Source organism: Mustela nivalis, assembly GCF_964662115.1.
Source record: "Mustela nivalis genome assembly, chromosome: 9".
NCBI classification, from domain to species: Eukaryota; Metazoa; Chordata; class Mammalia; order Carnivora; family Mustelidae; genus Mustela; species Mustela nivalis.
This window is the reverse complement of record NC_139028.1, coordinates 117,828,684-117,853,607: the sequence shown is the minus strand read 5'-3', so window position 1 is coordinate 117,853,607 and position 24,924 is coordinate 117,828,684. Positions and strand designations below refer to the sequence as shown.

The window sequence follows — 24,924 nt, the reverse complement described above, 5'->3', positions numbered from 1 at the left end:
CGCCCCCCCAACAGGCACGTACCATGTAGTACGTCTAACACGGGACTAGTCCTAGTCCATGAAACCTCGCTCCCAGCCCCGGCATTCCCTCGGTGTGAAAGCCACCCCACTCACCCGGAGTCTAGCCAGCAAACTAGAGAGCCCATGATCACCTTCAACTCTCCCACTCCCTCACAGTACCATGACGTCGGCCTGCGGAGAGTCAGCTGGAAGCCAGCACCCTGCCACCCTGAGCCGGGCCCAAAAGCCCTGTGGCTAGCTAACTCCCCCCGCTGCAGCCCCCAACCAGAGGCCTGCGTCTCGGCCACCTGCCGAGCCCAGGCGCTCCTCTTTGGAACCCAGTGCCTGCTTCTCAGCACCCAAAATCTGCTCAACGCGGAACGTGTATTCCTATTCCAAGGAACCAGGAAATCGGTCTTTTCGCTTTTGCTTCTTGAGTTGTACCGAGTCGCAGGCACGTCATACTCACGTCTCGATGTAACTGGAAGGAGTGTGGGAGACACTGTCAAGCCGCTCCTGTAGAGCTGCCAGAACTTGAGGATTCTGCATCACCTGATCAGTGAGCTTTTCTATTAAGAGGTAAAAACAAGGCCAGAATATTTAAGACACGCCCAACACAGAACAGCCAAGGGGACAAAACCATCAGCACGGACCTCCCCAGCTTTGACTGTTCACTTTAACTTCTAAATATAGCAAGTGGCTTCTTAAAAACATGTTTTGAAAATACTAAAAATTTATTTTACTTTTTTCTGGATGGGGGGAAGGGGAAGGGAAGGAGAGAATCTCAAGCCGACACCCTGCCTAGCACAGAGCCTGAGCTGGGGTTTGGTCATGTGACCCTGAAATCATGACGTGAGCTGAAATAGTCGGACACTTAGCTGACTGAGCCCTCCAGGCGCCCCTTCAAATGTACTCTAAAGGCATTACCTTTAGAGTACCCCATTACCCAGTACCCAGCTGGGCGGGCAGTCAGAAATGCACTGAAGGGCACCCAGGGAGTAAGCTCTGGTTCTTGCTTCAGCTGTTTAAGCCGCATACCTCCCAAAGATGCCATCACCTCCCAGTTCAGGGGCCTATCTCCTGCCACCTCCCCTTCTCTTCCCCAGACCTAAGGGGGCCCAGAAGCCAAGGACAGGGAGAAGGCAACGATGTCTTCTGAGGGACAGAAGTGCTTACTGGTGGCCCAGCTCACGTCCCAGGAGGTCCTACATGCACTGGCTCCTGGTGCACCGGCAGTGCAAGTTCTGGCCTCCACCTTGAACTACACTACCCTTCTGCCCAAACCACCCCCTCCACACCGCACTCCCTCACTACCCCCTCCCCAAATCACTGGCCTCCTCCCCCACACTGTGCTGGTGGCCCACACACATCACGGTTTCCCAACGAACGAACAAGACACTGAAGGGGAAGGGAGGTCTTTTCCTCCACCGTAACCAACAGTGGCGTGACACAGCAATGGCCCATGGCAGAGATGCTCAGTGTTTGCTGAACTGACGCCTGCTCGTTCCCACTGGCCAGGAACCCTAATTTAGCACCCTCCCCTAACTCCAAAGGTGCCTGGGAGCTCTCCCCACCTTTCTGTACTGAAGTCACATGGGCAAGCAAAGGATACCAAGCAGGCAAGCCAATTCCAACATGTTAGTTATACAGCGCGGCTACCAGGAAGCACTGGGTGGTTTCACCTATGCAGTTCTGTACGCATACAACTGGGCATGCGTACAATCCGTAAATACCACACCACACAGACACGCATCTTCTCTAGCTCCTGCCACTGAAAGGCCTAGAAACAGTGAACACCTAGCATCTATATTCTGGTTTTTATACATCTCCCCCATACTGAAAGGAACAGGGCCCCTTGCAGAAATGGTATACTCCAGGTCCAGAGCAAGAGTTCAAGGAAAAATGGAGCATGAGAAAGCTACGAGGTGCTCAAAGCTCAAGAGGACAAGGCAAAAGGTCACAGAAGCCAGTCTGAAGAGATCTGCACTGACACGTGGGACCATTTGCACACCAAAAAGAGTACTGATGGCACTGATGAAACCCTGACGGAGGAAGGATCTAGAACACTGAAGTAGGGGCTGGGAGAGGGAAAGGCCGTCTCCGACAGCTATAATACGCAGTCGGACTGCCATACTTAGAAAAGTGCCCCGCGCAAACACCAACGTCATTCCTGATTCCACAAGGATCATTAGTATGTCTCGGGGAGAACAGGATGTCCACAGGATGACCGACGGGTCACTTATGAAGAGACCCTCACAAGGGGAAGGCTGCCAGACACAACCTTCCCCAAGTCCTCAATCTCGGGATCCCTGGCCACGACCCCAGTGTGCTCCCCGGCAGCAGGTCCCTATGCGGCAGTCTGAATCTAATGCGAAGAAAACCACCCGACCAATCCAGAGCCTGGCCGTTCTCCAAGACAGCCGGCCTGCACAGTCTGCCATTGTGTCACCGCAGGGAAGGGTAAACAGGCAGGAGAACAGCTCTAGAATAAGGGACACAGAACTAGATTCGGGACGTCACCGCTGGCTGGGGGCTACGGCTAAAAAGCAGCAGCCGAGAATGGCAGGGCAACAGTAACACAACTCTGTGTTCACACAACTACCGTGTTGTGTAAATGCTGCATTTCTTGGTTGGGGTCACAGCGTTGGGGTTAGAGGCATTCATCCTAGTTTCTAGGAAATTTACACGAAACTGTTTTAGGAGAAAAAAGTCAAGATACCCCCAACTTGCTTTCAAACAGTTTAAAGGGGAAAAGGGTACAGATCTAATAGATTTTTAAGAAGGCGAAAAAAGAACACATCTATGAACTGAGGGACAAAATGACATGGAGTGTGGGTTTGCTCCAGGAGGATCGGGGAAGAACAAAGGACACATGGAAACGATCGGTCCCCGGCTGAGCCACGCGCGCCCTGCGCGGCAGCGAGCCCAAGGAGGCCCGCCGTGCTGGCTAGCCTACTTCTGGAAAGCCCGAAGCTCCTGCCATGGAAGGTTTTACGGGAAGTACTGTTCACGTGAACGACTCCGACTTCCCCAAACCCCCGAAGCCCAGCGATGCTTCATGTGGATGACTTGGCTTGTCGCGAGCACGAGCTCAGGAGCGGAGGCCACCCCGCTCTGCGCGCGGACTCTCCCGCGGGGCCCTTCCCCACGGGCCATGAACTGACCTGTGTGACTTGCATTTTTAGCAGCCTCCAAGGCGTCTGAAGGAACACCGTCTGAAAAACTAAGACCGTACGTTACGTATTAGCTATCAAGACGTTCCAAAGAGTTCAAGGGCATTTTCCTTGTGCAACACATTAAGAGGCAGCTCTACAACAACTTCACACGTGGACAGAACTACAGACACACAGGTGTATCTATGAGGTACGTTTTGGTTATTAAAAACAAAATAAAACAAAAACCACCTACCACTGAACGCACCCCACCGCCACCCCGATGCGCCCCAAAGTTCTCATTTCCAACCCTGGCAAAGCTGCTTAGTTTTTACTTCTAGTTTCTGCCCCCAAAACTCTGCTCCCCACCCTCAAACCGAACCCACTAGCCGACCAATACGCAAGCTACACTGTGGTCAGTGGCCAACGGGATCGAAGGGCTACCTTACCGAGTTTTCAGGACACAGTGCCCACGGTGGCTCTGTAAGCTCACCACAGAAAGTCTACCAACAATGAGACGTCATGAAAACCGGTGCATCAGTTTTCCAAGACGCCTGGACATGGCTTCCCTCACCAAAATTACACCACGTCAAATACTACGCAGCACCAAATGCGGCTTTCAGGACGAGCCGCGAAACAAAATCTCTCTCTCACTCAACCCCCCAGAGGCCAATGATGTGAGGGCGGTGTCCAGCCACTCTCGGCCAGCAACGTGGTCACTTCCCACGAAAGCATTCTCGGTATCGATGCTTGAGACACTTCCCCTGTGCGAAGCCCCTTCCTTCATGGGCTCAAACACAGCGGGGGAGGGAAGCCATCCCACCAGAGCTTCTATGACATTTCCTCATGGGTGTCTAGGCTCATGCTCTTCAACTAAAACTTAAGTCCCAATTAGCAAGTTCATTTTGGCTTACCTGTTATCTGCCATCTGAGTGTTTTGATCTCCTACAAATTAAGAGAGTTATAACAATTAACATTGCCAAATATTCACAATGAACTTTCTAGGGTGCTTGTAGCAGTCACTGGCTGTCTATGGGGGATGAGGGTCCACTAGGAGGAGCAGGAGGGAACTTTCTGGGGTGATGGACTGTCTAGATCTTAAACAGGCTGCTGGGTTTCTTGGGTATATACACGGTATATACACTTGTCAAGTTCATCAAATCTTACACTTAGATCTATGCATTTCAGTGCACGCATATTTTGCTCAATAAAAACAAAGGAACAAACTCTCTTTTTGGTGCTAAAATGACCAGAGTTCAAAGGAATACTAATCAGTTCTAATTTGCCTTCTCTAATAAGCTTCACCAACAGGGACATATGTTTACGCTGGAAGGCCAATGATCCCAGAACTCTTCAAAGCATTTACTAGTGCTTCTATTATCTTTCACACTTGAAGTCACAATTATCACTACTATTATTATTATTTTTTTAATTTAAGACTTATCTGACAGAGAGTGAGAAACAGCACAAGCAGGGGGAACAGCAGAGGGAGAGGGAGAAGCAGGCTCCTCACTGAGCAGGGAGCCCGACGCGGGGTTTGATCCCAGGACCCTGGGACCATGACCTCAGCTGAAGGGAGGCCCCGGACTGAGTCTCCCCGGCGCCGTTATTATTTTTCTGAAGCAGGCTCCACACGCCGGGGGCGGGGGGTAGTTCAGCACGGGGCTTGAACTCATGACCTCGAGATTAAGACCTGAGCTGAGACCAAGAACTGGACGCTTGACCAGTGGAGCCATGCAGAAGCCCCAGGATTTCAAAGGTCACTGGTTTTGTGTGTTCTCTCTTACTCCCACACTGGAGATGGCAGTGCTATGTACGAACATGTGACACTCGGTACGACCCCACGTTTACAAGACACACACAAGACTCTCCAAATTAGATGGTCTCTTACCTATAAACATTAAAGTGAAATCATGGATATTTACTCCTTCAAGAGAACTCGTGATTAGTGAAGTCTCAAAACCCTGACGAACGTGACACCAGTCGGGAGGTGGTGACGCTCCCGCCTCTCACACGTAGAGCACACGCGTCCCAGTGGCATCCCGGCGGTGTCCCGAGCGCTGGCCCGGGCTCACATTCTCACGTCCCCGAGCAGGACTTGAGCTCTCCACCACAACGGGAAACAACGAAACCCCCACGTCTAAGGAGAGCAGCTCCGACTGGAATTTACGGTCTGCACCTGTTCCGTTTCCCACTCAACTGCATTTTTCTTTGGCTATTTTGGTTTTTGCTGATAAGCCCAGAAGGCGCACAATAGCGATATGAACGTTCCGTGAGAGGCGGCCGCCCGCCCGCCCCCACACGTGCCAATGGTCAGTGAGGGCTCTGAAGACTCCTTAGTGCTACCCAGCACCTGCGGCTGAGTCCCGAGTCCCCCAACAGAACCCGGAATCCCGGGCCCTTCTAGGCATCTCCCTCAACAGTGACCCCAGCTCCCGCTCCTCTGAGGTTCTCCGACGGCGTCCGGCCACAGCCACAGTAGCCCCACGCTCCCCTTCTGCTGTCCCCCACGCACCACGGGACAAGTACCAGGCAGGGAAGACTTCAAGAAAAGAGCCAACGACAGCAGCCTCAGAGCTGCCGTCCTGGCCTCCTGGCTGCCGGCTGCTGAGCCCCGCTGGCTCCCCGACCACGCACCTCTGCGGCTCAGGCGGCCCAGGGAACCGATCCATCACTCGCGCGGCGGGAGGACCACAGCAGCGGTCTTCTGGGTGAGAGCACAGGCGGATTCCAGAACCTCCTGCCGACCCGACCCGCGTGCCCCGTGGAACAGACGCAGGCAGCAGGGCCTGGTGGCCAGACACACACCGGCGGCCGGCATGAGCCTGCTCGGCACAAGCCGCCGTCCCGGCTGGTTCAGCGACAGGCTCCGGTCTTTCCCCACATCGGCAGCGCCCAGGCAAGCCACCCCCAAACCCAACACCTCTTCTACTAGCAAGGGCCCCGTGGGACAGGTGCTTTCCCACATCTTCTACCCAGCGACAACCCTGCCAGGGAGGCAACGTCCCGTGTGTGTGGCAGAGGACACAGAGGCCGGTCAAGGCAGCACGCCCATCCCAAGGTCATCTGGCTGCTAGGATGTGGACCCGGGTTTCTATCACCTATGACAAAGGACATAGACCCAGGCAAGCTTGATGGCCGGCGAGAGAGCTGACTTGGGAAAAGCACAGAACTGGCGTCGGGAGCCGTGGGCGAGTCAGCTGAAGGGCCAGGGCGGGCGGCTTTTCTGCACGGGAGGGGGCGATCCGGCCAGGAGCCATGTGGCAAGTGCGACAGCTGCAGGGCTGGAAGAGGCTCACGGCGGTCACTCCCTGGCTGGAGGCCGCTTCCATCTGCTGTCGGTCAAGCGCCCAAGGGCCGGCGGCCGGACAGTCCTCTAGCTCGCTGTTCCGTATCAGATTCTCCACTTCCAAGCCTTCGGTTCCGTTTTAGGTTCAAGTCCTCCAGATGTCCCCTCTGACCCACATCTTTCACAGAAGGCCCTGGGGGGCTGGTTTGGTCAGAGGGGCCCGCAGCTGTGAGTGGATGGCGGCCCCCGAACTGAAGGGACATCCTCAGATGTCTGTCCCTCACAGGAGGGGGTCGGCAAGAGGGGATCGGGCCTCACCTGAACAGCCGACAGTCGAGAAATGGGGGAAGCCAGTCACGTGTCTCCCACTCGAGCCTCAGAAATCTTGGGAGGGAAAACGACCCTTAGTTTATGCCTGCGTCTTGGACGGTTATACCCACGGTCGAAGGTTCACTTCTGGCTACTGGCTGCAACCCCCCTCGACAGCTTCCCCAGCCGCCCGTATTTAGTAAGACTGACGCGTCCCAGGTCCCCGGGAACCCGGCTTATTTCAGTTCAGGGTCTGATGTTACCGTTTCTTACTTTTCATTCTTGCATCATTTCCTACAATTTGTTAATACAAAAACGGCGTTCCTGCCCTCCCCGCTGTGGAGGGTGAAGGCACGGGACTGTGGTTTTGAAGCCCACTACGGAGACTCTCCAGCTTGGCTGGTCACTCAGAAGCTCTAATGGGAGCAGTGACGGCCGTACCACAGCCACAGGTTCCGAGCTGACTTTAGAAGTTCTGCGGCCCAACCCACAAGGGAACAAGGCTCAGGCAGATCCTTATCTATGGGGGGTACTCGTGGGCATGCACCCAAAGTGCTATCCGTCCCTGTTACCAGGTGCTCTTTTAAGACAGCGGGAGAAAACCCCAGAATGGACTCAGGGGTGCCAGGAGGGTTTCCTGGTTTCAGCAGCAGGAGTCAGGGCAGCAACTTCACAGCATCCTTCCCAGGGGGCGCAGAAAGAAGTACCTAGTGTTTTGTAAAGATGGGAGGTCAGGTAGACCCCTTTGCCCAGTTCTTCCCCCTGGAATGAAAAAGACGGCCTCACGATCAAAGCACAGTCATTTCCACCCAATGTGCAGTAAGGGGGCTTTCAGCACCATGGAAATGGTTATAGGAATGTCTTAAATTTCAATATATTTGGACTAACAAGGGAGTCTGGTGGTTGTGGGTGAGGTTCTAATGGAGATCTGGGGCTCTTCCCAGAAGAAAGCATGTTGAATTCATTTCCACCCCTGGCTAGATTTTTGAGCAACTGCTCAGGAGGCGCCACTGAAAGGAAGCACCTCGGCTTCCCGGTCCCAGTACCCTACACAGAGCCACGGTAACGGAGACCTTGTCGTCGCTTCGATCCCCGTGCAGAGCGTACTATCCTGAGTCCTGCACTGCTGTTGTCATACACGCTTCCTGGGAGGCAGCCTTGACGTCTGCTCATCCTGTCACTGTCTGCGTAACACAGAGAAAGGCCGTGGGCAGACGCATGGACTTGAGTGCACGCATTTCTCTACGGGGAAGAGCACCCAACGGAATGCTGGGACGTCTGGTACCCCCCTACCAGAAGAACGTGTACGGCGTCCTAGGCACGAGCGGAAGGCCATCATCTCCAGCAGAAAGCTTCTGCCATCCTTCCAGAGGTAACGGCCAGGCCACCAGTCCGGGCTTATCGTGACTGCTCGCTCCAGGGCAAACCCAGCAATGCGCCGGGTCGGTGGACTCAAAACGTGTTTGTGGACTGGGAACAAAGGAGTGCGTTACAGGCAAACCAAGGAGTGGCAAGGAGACTAGCAAAGGGACAATTACCACTTCAGACAGCAGGACTCAGCGGTCGGGCAATGCAGAGTTCCACAAAGCGGGAGGTGCTACAGGACTGACCCCAGTATCCTGGGGAGGCGGACTGCTTCCAATGTCATGGATTTCAGTCCTTGAACATTTTTAGCTTTCAGCTGCCAGCTTGGATGTAGGTCCTCCCAGGTTTGGGGCCTTTTCAGCTGGCACACATGAATCCAGGAGTCTGTCTCCTGGAACCTGGTGGCACTGAGATTCCTCGGTAACAGGTGGCAGGCAGCCTCGCAGTGAGGCTGGAGTGCATCTTCACGGACATGCCTTCTCCAGCAGATGAGCGCGCCCGGCTGCGAGGTGTGATGTCCAACGTCTCCTGTCTCTCAGGACTCGCTGTGGAAAGACTGTCCTACACTACCACGGCGTGATTACTCTCGATGGATTTAATTAGACCCTTGCAATACTCCAGTCTGTCCCCGTTTTCTAGCTGTGGGTCCAAGGAAGCAGGAGCGGGGTGCGCTGCCGTCCTGTCATTACTTCCGAGGAGAGAGTCTGTGACAGTGAGTGGAGCAGAGTAAGGGTTTCAAGGAAGCAGCAGCGGTTCTTGGGGCCAAGCTGTTTAGAGGGTTTCAACTAACTTAGCAAACTGGATCTTCACAGTTCTCTGTGTACGGGGGCCAGTCCTGAAGTCTGAGGCTACCGCGCAGAAACATGCAGAACTGGCCACATAGCCCGCACTCGTCTAACGCTCACTGGTCCAGGGATGTGGGTCTCCTGATCACCACGGTACTCCCCCAGTGGGAAAAGTCCTACCTCAAAGGACTTTAAAGAAGAGGCAGTGACCTTTCTACATGGAAACGCTCCAGTGCAATGTGAGAATATGCAAATTACTGCTAGAGCATATTTACATGCGGAGAGGAGGCAAATGTATGAAATTCACCTGCCAGGCCCCAAACGGTCCTGGAGTGGTGCCAACACTTCCTGGGCTGCACTCAGGTCGGCGGAACAACCAGGCGGTGCTTTGTGGCCTTGCTGGCGTTTTCCCACCGATACTAACCCGTAAAGTTATCATTCCTCGGGGGTCCAATGGTTTAATTCAGGCACAGTGGCCCATAAGGAAAGCTTCAGAACTTCTGGAAGGACCAGCATCTTACTGGGTACAAAGCAGAGTCCCTCTTCTTTGTGGGACCACAGCCTTCAGATCTCCAACTCTGCTTCTCTCTTTCACGGGTCAGCTCTGCTCTTCCTTGGTCATTCCTCGGTCCTCGCCACGGGAGCCGTCTTCTGGGCCGTGACGGAAGTTTGGTCAAAGGATTTCTTAGGGCAGCATTTCTTACGGGGGCACTGGCGAGGTAGATTCCTTTGGCTTCCTCTAACTTGCAACAGTTAGAGTTGCTGGGGGCAACCACTAGATTTTGGGCACAGAAGCCATTCTTAATTTCACCTCCACGAGAACTGAGGAAGCCCTGTTGTTTCCCCTAAGATTCTAAGATCAGGGGCCATTCCAAAGGCATAAGGACAATCAGGAGCAGCATTTCCTCTCTTGCTTTCAGCTAAAAGGCACGCTCAAGTGAGGGCATCGATTTCAGCTGGTTTGAGCTGAAGCAGCCAAAGGTAAGAGTCCAGCCTCAATAACCTCCAAACTGTTATCACATACCCAGCACGAAACTCACACTTGCACAGTTCAGGTAAGAGACCCCGTCAACCAGGAAATATCATTGTGCGTCACAGGGGTTTCATAGAGGGTCAACAGATGATCTGCGGAAGATGGTCGTGGGGAGTTCCATCAGCGGAAGAGGGAAGAAGGGCGGCAGGGCTGAGACTACTCCCGTGAACAAGAGTGATGGGGTGGGGGTCAGTAAGAGGGCTTGACAGGAGGAAAGAGCTTGCTGAAAGGTACTGGGTGTGGCGTGACTTCAAGAGAGCCTCACCAGCCCCGACACTGTCAAGAGGGTTCAGGAAGATCCCCTAACCCTTTAGTAGCCTTGACTAAGGGTGGTGGCAAGCAGAGTTCTAAGGCAGGGGGATGTAACCTCAGGCAGTGGACCTAACTGTTGGCCAGAGTAACCTAGGGGTCTGTGATAGCCCCATGTTTTGGGATAAGTTATCTGAGGGCACCTACTTCCTTCTCATCTACAAAAGGGAAAACGTAGCTGATAATCCGAGTGTCTGAGGATAGGTGGACTTACTACTGTCCTTCAAAGTCTTGAAGGAGAAGATATATTGGTCATCCCAAACAACGGGGTCCGGTTTGGTGTTCTTTTGTATGGCACAAAGGGGCTCAGCTATTAAGAGGTTTGGAATCCAACTGTGACCCAAGCCAAGAAAACCCTGTAATTCACATTTGACCTTGGGGTACAGAAAGTTTAAAATGCCCCCAAGTCTTTCAGGATCCTGAAGTCTTTCAGGAAGTATCCCCATTCTGAGATTAAGTTATCCTAAATCTTGAACCAGAGGTTTGAACAAATGGCAATTTTTTGTGCCTGTTAATGACTAAGATTTTTAACAGGTGAGCAGGTCTTCTGGACCGCAGCCTTGGGAAGGCAAGCAGAGAGTGAAATCCGTGACGTATCTGTGCTGAGTTGAGCCTCTGGACGAGAGCACGTCGTTTAAGTCGGCTGCTGTGCTCTGCGTGGAGAAGAACTCTCAGTAAACCCTCGAGGCAGGATTATCCGCGAACAGTCTTCTCCTTCCCAGGTAAAGGCCAAAGGGCCATTATCATTCTATATATACCGCTGTCAAAAGGAATACTAAAAAAATGGACTGCGTAACTTAACTACAGTTTAGAAAGAGAAAAAAAAAGACACCTCCTACAGCAGGGCTGGAAACCAACAGTGCGTACGGATTAGACACAACAGGGTGGGGGAATTACAGTGTTTACTGCCTTAATGTGCCCGACCCAGCTCCATTCCTGGGCACAGAATTTTCATGGGTAAAACAGGGATGTTTCAAGGACTAAACAAAGGATGATGAGTCCTTACTGTCTTCTAGGCCTGATGCCCTGGTCAGGCCTCTTCATGACGTACAGGGCACTGATTTATTCTTGGGAGAGATTCTGAAGGGTCGATCTAGATATTAATGGGAGGAACACTGTGGATTTGCCTTGCTCTGTGGAGGATTTTGCCCCAGGAATGGGAGTACCAGGTTTAACAGTGGGGACGAGCCCCAAGTTTGGTCTACTTTGGTTTGCAGAGTGCAATAAAGGGGCCGGAACGCTCCTGAGTACTAGACTTGAACTCAAGCACCATTTCCCCTTTGGGAAAGGAAAAAAGACATGCAATGTATTTCCCTGGGACAGCTTAGCCTAGACAGACGTACAGGCACCAGACCACTGAAGAGCAGTGACTGGTTGTTTCGCACAGACCCCAGCTTAAAGGCCATGGGCTGAGAGACAGGGTGATGCTGTGGTCTGTCCAAGCCCCACGAGCGGCACATGCACCACTCTGAGGGAGGGACAGTGTGATCTGGCATTGGGCACTAACAGAACAGTTCAAGTGTTAACTGAAATGGTGAGAAAATTCATCCCCAAACTGGAGAGTAGTCACCCCATTCTAAGTAATTCCCCGCCCCCCCAAGGCTGAGAAATGGGCTTCGTGGGCCCTTGGGGTCCCATCACCGGGGAGGGTTTGGCCACTGCCTCGTGGGGAGTTTGCAACTGCTTGGACTTCAATTTCCAGTGGGAAGACTGTCTGCACTAAGGGCAGGGTCGTGCAGGACACCACCAGGGTGGACTCGACACCTACGGGAAACCTGGAATTTTCCTTGAAAACAACTTAAGAGTCATGGATAGCCACGTAACATTCACAGACAGATTCAGCAGGCTTCTGGGTGTGTGGGGGAATCTTATTCTAGTCCATGGGCTTGGGGAAAGCCCTAGGGACCACTTCATGTGGCCCTCTGGCTATGCTGCGAGCTTGGTCACGTAAAAGGGCTGGTGGCTAGTATGACTGAAACCCTAGGTTGTTTTCATCCAGCACCGGGCCTGACCTTCTCCAACAAGCACGCGAACTGACAGAGATCAGAGACCAGGCTCGTAAGTCAGGGTTACAATACTGAATTCCTCCACCCTCTATGAGGACCCTCGGTTACCCTGGGGAGGTCCTTAATTATAGCCCTAAGCTCAGCTTTTGTCCATGGGGCACAAGCACTTTGGGGTGGTTTAGCAGCATCCTCAGAAGATCTAGTTTTGAAAGGGAAGGTTTTAACGGGTCAAAGCTGACGAGGTTTCAGGGACAGGAAAGAAAGGACGATCGGACAGAGGGGGCGAGGAGGCCAAGAGGAATACGGAAGGAGGCGGGGCCGTGCGGGGAGGAGGGAACCTCGGCTAGCACCAAGAAAGAGGCCTCTGACACTTTATTTTTATCCATCTTTACTTGTTTATTTGCTTCAGTCAGTTTGGAAACAGTATTTTGTAAGGAGGCAACTTTAGAATCCTGAACACTTTTAGAAACCTCCAGATACTAATGAAAGTAACTATTCCACTTGAATTCTTAAATTTTGTAGCCATGGTCTTCTAACTCAGTTGGGAGAAAGAAAAGTCTCAAGAGACGAAAGGTTCCCCATAATGGCCATCAGAGCCCTCAGTTACCCTTCTCAGTAAGACTGAGACACACAGGCAGAAACAGGCATACAGAACTGGCCAGGGTTCCTCCACGAGGGGCACCCTTAGAACATCGAGATGACTGGGATCCCATCAGAAGGTTAAGAAAACAGGGGACTGACAAATCCTGAATAAAGTCTGAGGTTCACCCAAAAGAAGGGAGAGCTTGATTAACGGAGACTCCCCAAACTGACAGTTACGGCAACTCATGGAAGCAAAGAGCACAAGGGCTCAAATGTGGGTACCTCGTTCGGTTCTGGGGGTCGTCGCTCCTCAGGGGCTGGCTCCTTCAGATCCCACTCCTGACACCATGTACTATTAACCTGAAAGAGAAGAGGTAAACTGAGGCAAGGCTGAGTTACCAGACGTTGAGCTTCTGCAGGAACAGCAGAGGACCTGTGATTCAGGACACGCAAAATGCAGGGAGCTACACAACTACTAAAGGTTTAGGGCAGACCGCTTTTGTGGGAAGACTATAAAAGGGAAAATCCAGCAAAAATGTCACCCAGTGAGTTCACTGGCTCAAAAGATAAGGAGATCCTTGGTGGACGCTCACTAATGGTACAAGAAGTTCTACCGTCTATAAATCAAGGATCTGTGGGAAATCAGTCTCGGTCGTATTTTTCTGAAAGCATGTGCATGAGAGTCTCCATTTCACTTCCTTTGGTTCCATTTTAGAATAACATCCTTGCACATTTCAGATCCAGACCCTCCTGACCTTTCCCTATCACCACCAACCACTTCACTTCCTGCGGCCGCTTCCACCAACTTAACTCAAGATGCCTGCTGCTGTCCTTGGGGAAAAATGACCACCGACAGCCCGGTCAGAGTCAGCACCCTGCAGTGCAGCGCCGTTCCCGAGAGCGCCGCTGTCGAGGAAAATGCGAAGTAACAATGCTCCTCCTCGGCTGAGCGCTGTGCGGTCCCAGGGCCCTGAGCAGCGTCTGGGACCAGAGCTGTTGAGTGAACGCACGCCCCACTGCAGGACACAGGCCAGAGAGCTTCACCTTCCGGAAAAATGACACCACTTCAAAGTAACAGACTCCGTTCACATAATGATCCACTTTATGTCCAACTACGTGAAGCCATGTGCTATTGAACACTATTTCTGGTGACACGATGACAAAGCAGCTCAGTTAAACCCGACACAGCACTGGCGAAAACAAAGCAAAGTGCTCCATCAAGGACAGCAGGACAAACACAAACACAAGAAGGAGCTGACACGAGCGGAAAGAGGCCGTGTCTGAGGACTGAGCAGCAGCACACGAGGACTCGACACCTAGAACACAGCAGACGCACAGTGACCTGCTTCGGAGGCCCACCCCGCCGTCTCCCAGCTGTGTAACCGGGGTCCGACACCCACAAACTCCACGGGGCCTCCCGAGGGGCTGCTGCGAACACACGATGACACGGGCCAGGCGCCCAGAGCACACGGCCCGCTGCAGGCCTCTCCTGGCTTCTATAACTGCGACATGCCGCCTGCTGCTTGGCAGAGACCAGCAAACCCAGGTCCTCTCAACAGTTCTCCCTCCGTACAAGGAAAACCGATCTCGGGTTGGTGACATTACAGTTGAGCCAGAGTTCTACTTGTCCATTTTCACGTCCAGCAATCCCGACTAGTTCAAATAGAAAGTAACAAGGAACTACCCAATCTGCAGGTTGAGACAGACAACCATCCATGTGTTTTAATGCTGGTATGCTGAAGGTCTGCTTCACCTCGAGGCGATCGTATTAAAATGCGAACAGGTCACCAGGCGAAAGAACATTCAAAAATACAGAAGAATAGTCGTTCAGGCCCCTCCCAGCACTAACAACTGAGTCTACAATTCTAAACTTGGACTGGCATCCAAACTTCCACGACTGCATGAACGAATGCTTTACTTTTACTTATGTAAGATCCCTCACAACACTATTTATAGATTTTTAACCCAAACAAAAAAATTGTTTCCATGGGGAAAATTTTTAGTCTTTATGGCAAATTAGCGATATATTAAATTCCTAATTTTAAAAACAATCTATACGGCACAGGGGTGGCTCAGTTAGTTAAGCATCCAACTCTTGACCTCAGCTCAGGTCATGATCTAAGGTCATGAGTTCAAACCCCGGTTGGGCTGCACACTGGGCATGGAGCCTACTTAAGAAAAAACAAAACTGGGGCACCTGGGTGGCTCAGTGGGTTAAGCGTCTGCCTTCGGTTTGGGTCATGATCCCAGGGTCCTGGGATCGAGCCCCGCATCGGGCTCTCTGCTTGGCAGGGAGCCTGCTTCCCCTTCCCCCTCTGTCTGCCTCTCTGCCTACTTGTGATCTCTGTCTGTCAAGTAAATAAATAAAATCTAAAAAAAAAAAAAGCAAGAACCAAACACACAACACTTAGTCTATAGCTACAGTAAGCATGTAATTTCGAGCTGGGCCATTTCTAAGACACAAAGGAGGAGAAAGCGGAGGATGCAGTCATCCTTCGCATAACCGACATTTTCATACATTCTCTGTCTTAAGTCAAAGGTCCTCAATGTCTCTCCATGAAATGATTGAATAACTAAAATTAAATGTAGCCCAATGGCTCTGTAAGACTTCAGACTCTCACTACAGTCTACAATTTTTATTCAGTGAGGGTGGTTGGTGTTAATGAACTGTATAGCATAATCACGTGGATCACGTAAAAGTCTGAGGGACGGGGATCCCTATGAACCTAAGAGGGAGTGTGATCAGCCCTGGTGTGAAGGTCCAAGTCCTCCAGGACTGGATCGTGTTTTAGCTTAAGACCACATCAGAAAGGACAAGGGAACCATCTAATCTAAGAAGGTCAGGGTACCTCTTGCAAGAAACCCCTGTGTTTCCACTCAGAAAACCTGGCTAATACATGAAGCCCTGGGACACTGCGGATCTCCTTCGCATGGCCCTGACCGGCACATTTCTTATCCAGCCTATCATTATGCTCCGGAGCATGAGAAGGTGACTGTGTTGGGTTCAACACGCAAGCAAACGCGTGAAGACATGCCTAAAGTAAACAACCAAAAAACTTCCGTAAGTTTCTCCAGTAAGGGAAAGTGTCCTTGTTAACTATGCTCACATTCTCAGCAAAAAGACCGCCCAGCTCCTAAGCTCCTGAAGACAGTCTTGAAGTTGGATTCAAACTGGTTTCAAGTGTATATAATAATTGATAATATATGTGTTTCCTTTTCTTTTGGACATTTGTAAAAAGTTTTGTTTTTTGTTTTTTTTTTAAGATTTATTTGACGAGACAAAGCAAGCGAGGGAAAACCCCCAGCCTGAGTGGGAAAGGAGGAAGACAACTTCCGGCTGAGCCGGGAGCTGGACGCAGGGCCCGATCCCTGAACCCTGGGATCACGACCCGAGCCAAAGGCCATCACTTAACGGAGTCGCTTAACAGACGGAGCATCCGTCCGACTCTTGATTCCGGCACACGTCACGATCTCATGGGTAGGGAGACGGAGCGCCGGGTCAGGAGGCAGCTTGAAGATTCTCTCCCTCTGCCCCCTCCCCGACTTGCATGGCTGCGCACTCTCTCAAATCAATCTTTAAAAACATAATAAAGAAGCGTATGTTTGTTTACAGGTGAACTAAGATAAGCAAATAGTGCGTTACTACAGGCAGGTGTTAAGATACAGGGGATCGTTACTTCTGCATATGTTTTCCTGTTCCATTACCATTTTTTTAAAGGATGGATCAACAATGCAAGTCTGTCTCCCACCGAAGAACAAGTCCCACGGGGACAGTGAGCAACCACCGGAGCCAGGGCAGGACCCAGCGGCCAGACGGTCTGCTTGTCACTCGCAACTGGGGGGTCCCTGCGTGCCCCTGAGCCGCGTCAGGGACCCCCCCCCCACACCCGAGTCTCTCCCGCGGAGCGTCTGAACCCCCGGAGGACGTCAGGCCCATTGCAAGCTGGAACGGCCACCGGACAGCAGCAAACCAACCGCCTCTCAGAAGCTCTCTGTATTTTCAGAAGAAAATACAAAACTTGGTTCCCTTCCTTGACCAGACGCTCGGTTTCTCCTCAGGCCGAGGCTCGGGGCGGCTGCAAGTCCAGGTTCGCTCCGCGTCTTCTCCGCAGCTCATTAGTGCGCGACCAAATGAGGCCGACGGTCGCAAGCTTCCCTCACTCCGGCGTTTCGAAGTCCAGCTGCTCTGTGATCTCCCCTCTTCACCCCACTTACAAACCACAACTGGGGCGCGTGGGGGGCTCCGTCGGTTAAGCGTCACCGTCGGCTCAGGTCATGATCTCGGGGTCCTGAGATGGAGCCCCGCGTGCAGCTCCGGACTCGGCACGGCGTCCGCGTGAGCCTCCCCCAGCCCCTCATGCTCTCTCTAAATAAAAGCTTTTAGAAAAATCGCACCCACCCTAGTCCATATTCCTCCACCTTTCTTCTCAAGAGCACCTGCCGCAACCTGATCGGTCTCCCGCTACGGACATCTCGGAGGCTGGCTCTTGGCTTTGTTCGCCGCGGCGCCCCGGGACCTGGAACCGCGTGCGGCACAGATGAAGGCTCACGAAGCAAGGGACACACAGACACGCGGCGCCAGGAGCCGGTCCCCGCGCAGAGCACCGGCAGAAAGTGTTACTCCTTAACCGACCTTCACATGCAAGCGTCTGAGGTGCGCAGTCCACCTCCCCACCACACACCTGATGGAACCGTCTCATCTCCCGGATGGTACCGGAACGCACCGCACGCACAGAGGCCGCGAGCCCGGAACGGAAGCACATTTAGTTTCAACGGCCGGGGAGTGCGCTGGTGAGAGGGAACCGAAGGCGACGCAGCGAGTGGCCCAGCGGCACCGGCCACCGCGTGCTCTCACCGCTCGCACTACAGAAACACACCGCTCTCCGCGACCCGGGGACGGACTGCTCGTGAAAGTACAAGTGAACGGCCAAGGGCAGCCTCCGCACCTGCTCTAGAGAGCAGCAGCAGCCACCAGGGCTGTCGCCATCACACACCTGTGTCACTCAGTCACTCAACCGTCTCCTCACTCCCACTGCCAGGGCTCCGCCGCGGGGTAAGGACAAACCCCCCGCGGCCTGGGGACGCGAGTACCTGCTAAGCCAGGAGGGATCACAGTACAGGGAAGGCCGGGAGACAGCCGTGTGCTGCGAGGACCCCTCCCCGTGGTCACTACCCTGGTGCTCCGGACGCCCAACACGCTTCCTGCTTCGGGAGCGCCTCGGAGGCAGGAGCTCCAGACGGAGCCCAGAGGCCTCCCCACGCCCGGGCACTCGTTGGCTCCGCCGGGCCCACAGACACCGGGGCTACTGCTCCCCGCCACAGACAGTCGGGTTTTCCGGCCAAGCCTTCGGCAGTACAACACCAGCTTCTGCAAACAGTCTTGAACCACTTTAACACTGTGGACAACAATGAGGAAGCAAGAAACAACCTCCGAAACTAAGTGATCCTAAACCACCGCGCCCCGACGACTTCCCGTCCGCAGTCCCGTCCACCGCAGACGACAGCACGACCAGCCGCTGCGGCGGAGAAAAGCCCGAGGACGTGAGCCCCCGCCCTGGCTGCTCGGCACCGACACGGACGCGCCCCGGCGCCAACGGGCTGCTGGAGCCCGACCGGCGGGGCGGACGCTGTCCCCAGACGCTGGGTCCGACGACACGCAGGGCACCGACCAACGCGCCGGCTGGGGTCCTCACTCCTTGCGGGCGGCCTCCAGGAAACACGTCCGCACCCAGAACAGCAGAGAGGCGGGCGGTCCGCGCGCAGTGCAGAGCCGCGAGCCGTGCGAGCCGGGCCCGCAGCCCAGGTACACGCGCCCACACGCCCCGACCCGGTGAGCCGGCGCAGGCAGAGACCCGGCTCGCCGACCGCCACGGCTGCTGCGCACAGACGGAGCCCAGCCCGCGCGAGGCCCGCACGCTGCTCTGTGCCCGCAGGGGCCGCAGCCCGCACGCCGGCACACGTCCGACCCGGCGGCCGCGCGGCGCCGGCTTCAGCACACGGGGCAGGGCCGCACGACTGCAGCCACGGCCCGCAGCGACGCAGCCGCGCCGGTCCCCCCGGCCCGCAACGTGCTGGGCAGCGCACTCGGCCGACAGGCTGCTCCGCACCAGCCTCCGCGCCAGCGACCCGCGGACACCGCGCCGGGATCCCTCACCCCAGCCGCGAAAGCAGGAGCCTCCCCGGCCCGAGCGGCACCCACTGGGACGCGGAGACCCGCCCGCCCGGCCTCCCGCCGCAGCCTCCCGCCCCGCGGGCCGGAAGCTCCGCAGACTCCGCTGCGGGACGCACCCCGCGCTCGGGAAGGGCCCAGAGACCGGAGCGGGACGCGCTGGCCGGGCCCGACCCCTCCCGCGCGGGACCGAGCCGCCCCCGCGGAACTCCTTCCCCTCCTCGCGGGCCAGCGCCGGGGCCTCCGAGCGGGGGCCGGGAGGGCGGCGGGCACCGGGGCGCACGTGCGAGCCGCGTCCCCCCGCCCCCGCCGCCCCGGCCGCCCCCGCCGCACGTCCGGGACCCCGCCCCCACCCCGCGGACGCGCGGGTCTCGTGGCCGCCACACGGCCCTCCGCCGGCCGCAGAGCGGGCGCGCCCGGGAAAGCGGGCCCCGGGCCGGCCGCGGAAACGCACCGCCGCGGGCCGGCCCCGCAGGGCGGCCTCCCGCAGGCACAGCCGGCGCCCCGGAAACAAAGGGGCCCGCGGCCGCCGCTCCCCTCGGGGTCAGGGCGCCGGCCGGCCGGACCGCCACGCGGGAACCAAGCGCCTCCTGACCTTCAGGGCCGCACCGGGGCGGGGGGCGGGGTCGGGTTCCCCGCCGCCGCCCGCCTCCCGCTCCCCGCCGCCGCCCGCCGCCCGCTCCCCGCCGCCTGCCCCGGCCTCCCCGCCCCGGCCTCCCCGCCGCCGCCCCGCCCCTGCGGCCGAGGCCTGCTCCCACGGCGGCCCCGGCGCTCGCGCCCAGCGCTCCGGTGCCCCGCCCGCCGGCGCAGCGCCCCGTTACCCGGCCGAGCGCGGCGCGTCCGCTCCTCACGCCTGCTGCGGCTGCGGCACTGGCGGCGGCTGGGGCCTCGCTCGCTCCAGAGGCTGCGCCGCCGTGGCCGCCAACAACACCGCCTCCCATTGGCCGACGCCCCTGGCCCCGCCCTCTACAAGCAAGACGGGAGGCGGTTGGGCGGACTCGGCGCAAGTCAAATACGCTTCGGCGCCGCCGGAGACAACCAATCAGAGGCCGCGGTAGAAGGGACGTCACGCGGCGGCGCCCGCAGACCCCGGAGCCCCGTGCAAATACGGGCGCGTGACGTCCGGGGCGGCGCGCGCCCGCCTTCCTTCCGCCTCTGTAAGGGGCGGAGCGCGCGGAGGACACGCGGAGGGCACGCGGAGGGCACCTGCGGCCGCCCAGCTCCGGCCCGACCCTTCCCGCGGGTGCCCGAGCCCGCCGTGCTCTTCCAGCCCGGGGCCGTCCCCAGCAAGCGCGCGCGGGCCCCGCGGCCCCCCGGCGACCCCGCCGCCCGCCCTCCCCGAACCCCGGAGCGGTGCCCCCGGCTTCGCGCGCTCTCCCCGCCCGCGTCGGCGCAGCTCCCGCCCCTCCCGCCCCCGCGAGGCCCAGGCCCTGCCTCGTGCCCCTGGGCCCGGGGTCAGCTCGCGGGGGCGCCCGGACCCTCGGCCCGGAGCGCGTGGGGAACGCGACTCCGCTCTCCGTGGCCGCCCCGCGAGGTGCCGCGGCGCCCGTGGTCCTGGAGGCCGGAAGGCAGACGTCCGGGGGTCGCGGGGCTGGGCTCCTCGGAGAACTCCCGGGAAGGGGACTCCTGCCTCTTCCAGCCTCTGAGGCCCGGGCCATCTCGGGCCGCAGCCACCCCCCGCTCCCCGGCTCTGTCTCCGTCTCCCGTGGCCTCCCCCGTCACGACGGGACAGCTACCACAGGGGCCTCATTCCAGCTCCATCACGGGGCGGGGACCCTTTCTGCACGTGTCGGGTGCGCAGGAACCGGCAGCGGGGGGCGGCCGTTGGGCCCGCGGCGCACACCCAGGCGTGCCCTGCTCGTCTTCCGGCCTGCCGGCTGTGTATGGCGAGCAGCAGTAAAAGGGCAGGTGCTACTGGGTCAGACCTCTGGGGCTGTATTCTTGACCTTCCCAGTTCTAGCTGGGTGTCCCATCTGCCAATCACGGGCACTTGTAGCGCTCACATCACAGAGCTGGTGGGGAGCTGGAAGACACTGGGGAGCAGCCTGAAGCAGGTGTGGACTGTCCTGATGACCCCACCCTCCCTGGCCAGGGGAGGGGGCTAGGGGCCTGAGGACAAGGGTCTTCAGAGCCGGCGCCTGGGCCCATTCCTTAGACCCTGCTACCTGAGGCTCTCCTAAGAAGTCTGTTCTCCAAGCGGCTCAGCTGGCACCATGCTCCAGGTGACGTCTGGGCCCCACAGGCCCTGGTGCTCAAGAGGACCAGGGGCAGCCACTGTGGATCCTGCGTCCTGAGCCACCCTCCGAGGGGCCAGCACAGCCGGCTCCTGGGTCCGTGGTGGGCCTAGACACGGGGGAAAGCAGCCCAGGCCTGTGCATTGTGACTGTGCCCCTGTTACAGATAGATGGATTGACTTAGATGAAACTTTAGATTGTAGCAAATGTATTTTTCTGTTAAAGGGACAAGAATGGAGGTCTCCAGTGGTTTCCTGGGGCTGCCACGACAGAGTACTCTGAGCTGGGTGGCTTAAACACTGAGAAGTTTCCTCTCCCAGCTCTGGACAGTAGAAGTCTGAAATCCGGGTGTGGGCAGGGCCACACTCCCTCCAGGGATACTAGGGGAGGAACCTTCTTGCCACTTCCAGCTTCTGGGGGCTCCAGGCCTCCCTGGGCTTGTGGCCAGGCCCTCCTGTCTCAGCCTGTCACCACGTGGCCTTCTGTGTCTGTGTCTCTCCTTTTCATACGAAGACACTAGCCATACTGCACGTAGGGTCCCCCCAACTCCAGTGTGAGCTCATGCTAACCCAACTAATCATGCCTGCAAAGCCCCTGTTTCCAAATAAAGCACATTGTAGAACTCTGCCTGGATACTGTTCAACCCAGTACAACCTCTGTGCTGGAAACCTGGCACTTCCCAGGCCAGCTGGTCACCGATCAGGAAGTGGTCCCTGCAGGGAAGTCTGCCTCTGCTTTCCAGTGGGGCAACTGCTCCTGGCCCTTGAGTTTCTGGAGCCTTCACTCTGCGTCGGGGCTGAGAGGCTGACCCTGTCCATTGCCCACCTCCACTCAGGGGTCTGTCCTCACCCTTCTAGTCCCTGGGGACCCAGGGTGAGGCACCCAGCCACTCCACCACCAGCAGCCCTGCGACGGTGGGCTCCGTGTCTCACCACATCGGCTTCAGACCCCAGCTCCCAGCGCCTGGGGGCCTGTGTCTGAAGGCTCCACCCCACTCGGGACCACAGGCTTTGAGGATCTGCTAAGAGGCTTCCCAAGAGCCCCGAATGAAGGTGGGCTCATTTTCACACCATTTCACATCCATGCCCAGAAGGTAGGACCAGATCCCCAACTCCGTCCTCAAGACATGTTTATTCTGAACAGCTTCCTTGCCTCCGTCCCAGGCCCTGAGACACACTCAAGCTTTGCTGACCCCAGAGCCTTGTGCAGATGTCTCCTAATTCTTCCTCAGACGCGGTCCTTTCTGATTATCCCCTGGACAGCAGAAGCACCAGCAAATGGAGCTGCTGTGAGCTGGGTTTCTTCCTTGCCAGGAAGGTTTACTTGTCACCAATTAAGGTACCCCTCGTGCCCTTGGCTTGAGGTCAAAGCCAGTCCTCCCGCCTGGGGGTCCCCAGGGTGCCCGTCAGCTCCTCCCCGCTCCGCGCTGTGGCCCAGCCTGCTGCTAGGCTCGATGGCACCGCTCTTCTGCTCTCCGTACTTCCAGAGCGCTCCACCACCCTCCAGTGAACTCAGAATTGGGGCTGTGGGGCAGGCACGGGTTTGTTTCAGAGTCCCCAAGTGATGCTAACTGTAACCAAGCCCGAGAAGGGCTGGGACCAGAACCCCTAGGGGTGTGGGGTTTCCCACGTCTCCCAGCGCCGACCCCGCCCCTGCCCAGCTCTGGGCTGGGCACACGTGACGACAGCCCCGCACGCAGGTCCTCCGTGGCCTCCAGCCGTGGGGACCTCAGGGGTTTGCGCTCCGGGCCCCCCGCCCTTCCTGCTCCTTGGCCTCGGCCCAGGGGCCCCCCACGTAGACATCATCCCCAGAGGAGGTGCCAGAGACACCGGTGGGACAGCTGCCCCCAGCCCCACGCTCAGCAATGGCCCAGGCAAGGGCAGCCTAACCTCATCGCAGAATAACCCTGGAGCTGGCAGCGGGGAGGGGACTGAGCCTCGGGGGCCCGTCCGTCCACGGGGCGGCGACACCCACACGGCCTTGCAACGGAACGGACACACGGAGACACCAAGGACCGGAGGCTCTCCTACGGTGTGGACTTCGGCTGACCCACACCGCCTCTTCCCTGCACAGAAGGGTGTGCCGTGCAGAGCATGTCTGTACGCCTCAGAGCCTCAGAAGGAGAGAGTCCAGGAGACTGTCCCCAAAGCCTTACAGGTTCTCTCTGAGACGGCCTCAGGGGGCTGCTCAGTCTGTCCTGGGAATTGGGGGCATGGTTTTCTTTTCTTTTTAAGATTTTGTTTATTTATTTGACAGGCAGAGACCACAAGCAGGCAGAAGCAGGCAGAGAGAGAGAAAGCAGGCTCCCCACTGAGCAGAGAACCCGATGTGGGGCTCGATCCCAGGACCCTGGGATCATGACCTGAGCTGAAGGCAGCGGCTTAACCCACTGAGCCACCCAGGCGCCCATCCCTGGTATTTTTATACTGGAAACACCAAGTATTTCACTTTGGGGAGAAACAGCAAGATGAGGCTCCCAGAGTCTGGGAAGAGGTTTCTTGTACATACTTGTCAGCAGTGAATTAATTAATTAAACATAAATTTTAAAAATGTCCACCCCATCCTGTTCCAGAGGTTTCTCCTGCAGCTTGCAGGGCACTGAGGACTCTCCTCGCCAGTCTACCCGAGGGGACCTGCCGGAGGGCCGTGACTCCGATGGAGGCCGCAGCCGGGCCCTCAATCCTCCAGCACCCCCAGGCTGCCTGGCTCTCCGAGCAGCAGGGGCGGAGGCCAGCCTCCCGCTCACTGGTCCCTGTGGAGGCAGGACAGGGCTCCCGTCCCTCACGGAAGACGAGAACATTCCCTGGCAGCGTGCTTTAAAGGACGTTCAGTCGTGAGAAGTTCCGCACAGAAAAGCAGAGAGGATGACATCAGGGCGGAGGCCCCCACTTGCAGCGTCTCTGGCTGCCGGGGACTGCCTGACAGCCTCCTGCTACGTTTCCCCTTGGGGACACAGGCAGACACAAGTGCCACAGTCACGTGGACTAGCAGAACCTCCTTCATATCATCCCAGACCCCGTCTGCTTGCCAGTTTGCTGGCGGTCTCCAGGGCAGTGTGTTCAAACCCAGCAAGGCTCCGGGGGCCTGTGTCTCTGCCATCAGGTCTGCCTCCTACCCCCCATCCATACCCCCGACACGGAGGCCCCTGTGGCCTGGCAGCCCGGCAGCGCGAGTGCCCACCTCCTGGAAGGGTCTGGTCACTCCCCTGCAGCTCCCCTGCCCAGATTCGGATCTTGTGCTTGTCCCCTTCTGGGGGGCCAGCAGAGCCAGTCGCTGTAGGGTGATGTGCCTCCAGCGCGTCTCCCCTGCCCCCTGTGGCCTACGAGCCACCTGCAAGGTGACACTTTGGCATGGTGGAAACAGCCGCTCCCGCCCGCTGTCCCCGGGGCATCAGCAGCCGCGGGCAGGCCTGGCCTGGGTCGCGCCGCACTGGGGTCACGGAAGGGAGGCTTTCTGCGCCTGCTATCCCGCCCCTCCCATCAGCAGGCGCCGCGCCCCAAGTGGAGGAGCTGGAGGCCGAGTACAGCTCCCGTGCCCCGTGCCCTGTGGGGGCGGCCTTGACTCTGCCTCCGGCAAGTCCCTGAGTCCAAGAAGAGGCAGAGGCAAACCCACTTGCAGGGGGGACAGACAAGTATCTCTTGGCTTCCCTTGCTTCTGGGACGGCATACACCTACCCGGATTTCAGCAAATC

The 24,924-nt window shown here is 57.0% G+C and overlaps 1 protein-coding gene and 1 long non-coding RNA gene across 11 annotated transcripts in view; one reads left to right on the top strand and one right to left on the bottom strand.

Annotated features, from left to right (window-relative positions):
* The window catches only part of NAP1L4 (nucleosome assembly protein 1 like 4), a 42,910-nt gene extending 22,951 nt beyond the window's left edge, over positions 1–19,959 (bottom strand). For 2 of the 10 annotated variants that reach the window (XM_082749219.1, XM_082749217.1), the window contains exons 1-6: positions 19,821–19,955; positions 13,113–13,190; positions 7,458–7,512; positions 4,067–4,097; positions 3,165–3,223; positions 470–569 (exon numbers count right to left, since the gene is read on the bottom strand). In XM_082749219.1, coding sequence (XP_082605345.1) covers positions 470–569; positions 3,165–3,223; positions 4,067–4,097; positions 7,458–7,512; positions 13,113–13,190; positions 19,821–19,940 — 443 coding nt within the window. In that variant the 5' untranslated portion in view covers positions 19,941–19,955. Of the gene's footprint in view, positions 1–469; positions 570–3,164; positions 3,224–4,066; positions 4,098–6,759; positions 6,826–7,457; positions 7,513–13,112; positions 13,191–19,820 lie in introns of all 10 variants that reach the window. The other 8 variants (XM_082749222.1, XM_082749225.1, XM_082749224.1 and 5 more) reach the window with 8 other exon arrangements.
* Positions 19,960–20,446: 487 nt separating this feature from the next.
* LOC309873508 lies at positions 20,447–21,847 on the top strand. The gene is made up of 2 exons (XR_014316389.1): positions 20,447–21,221; positions 21,459–21,847. It is a non-coding gene; the product is annotated as an uncharacterized lncRNA (long non-coding RNA).
* The last annotated feature ends 3,077 nt before the right edge of the window (positions 21,848–24,924 follow it).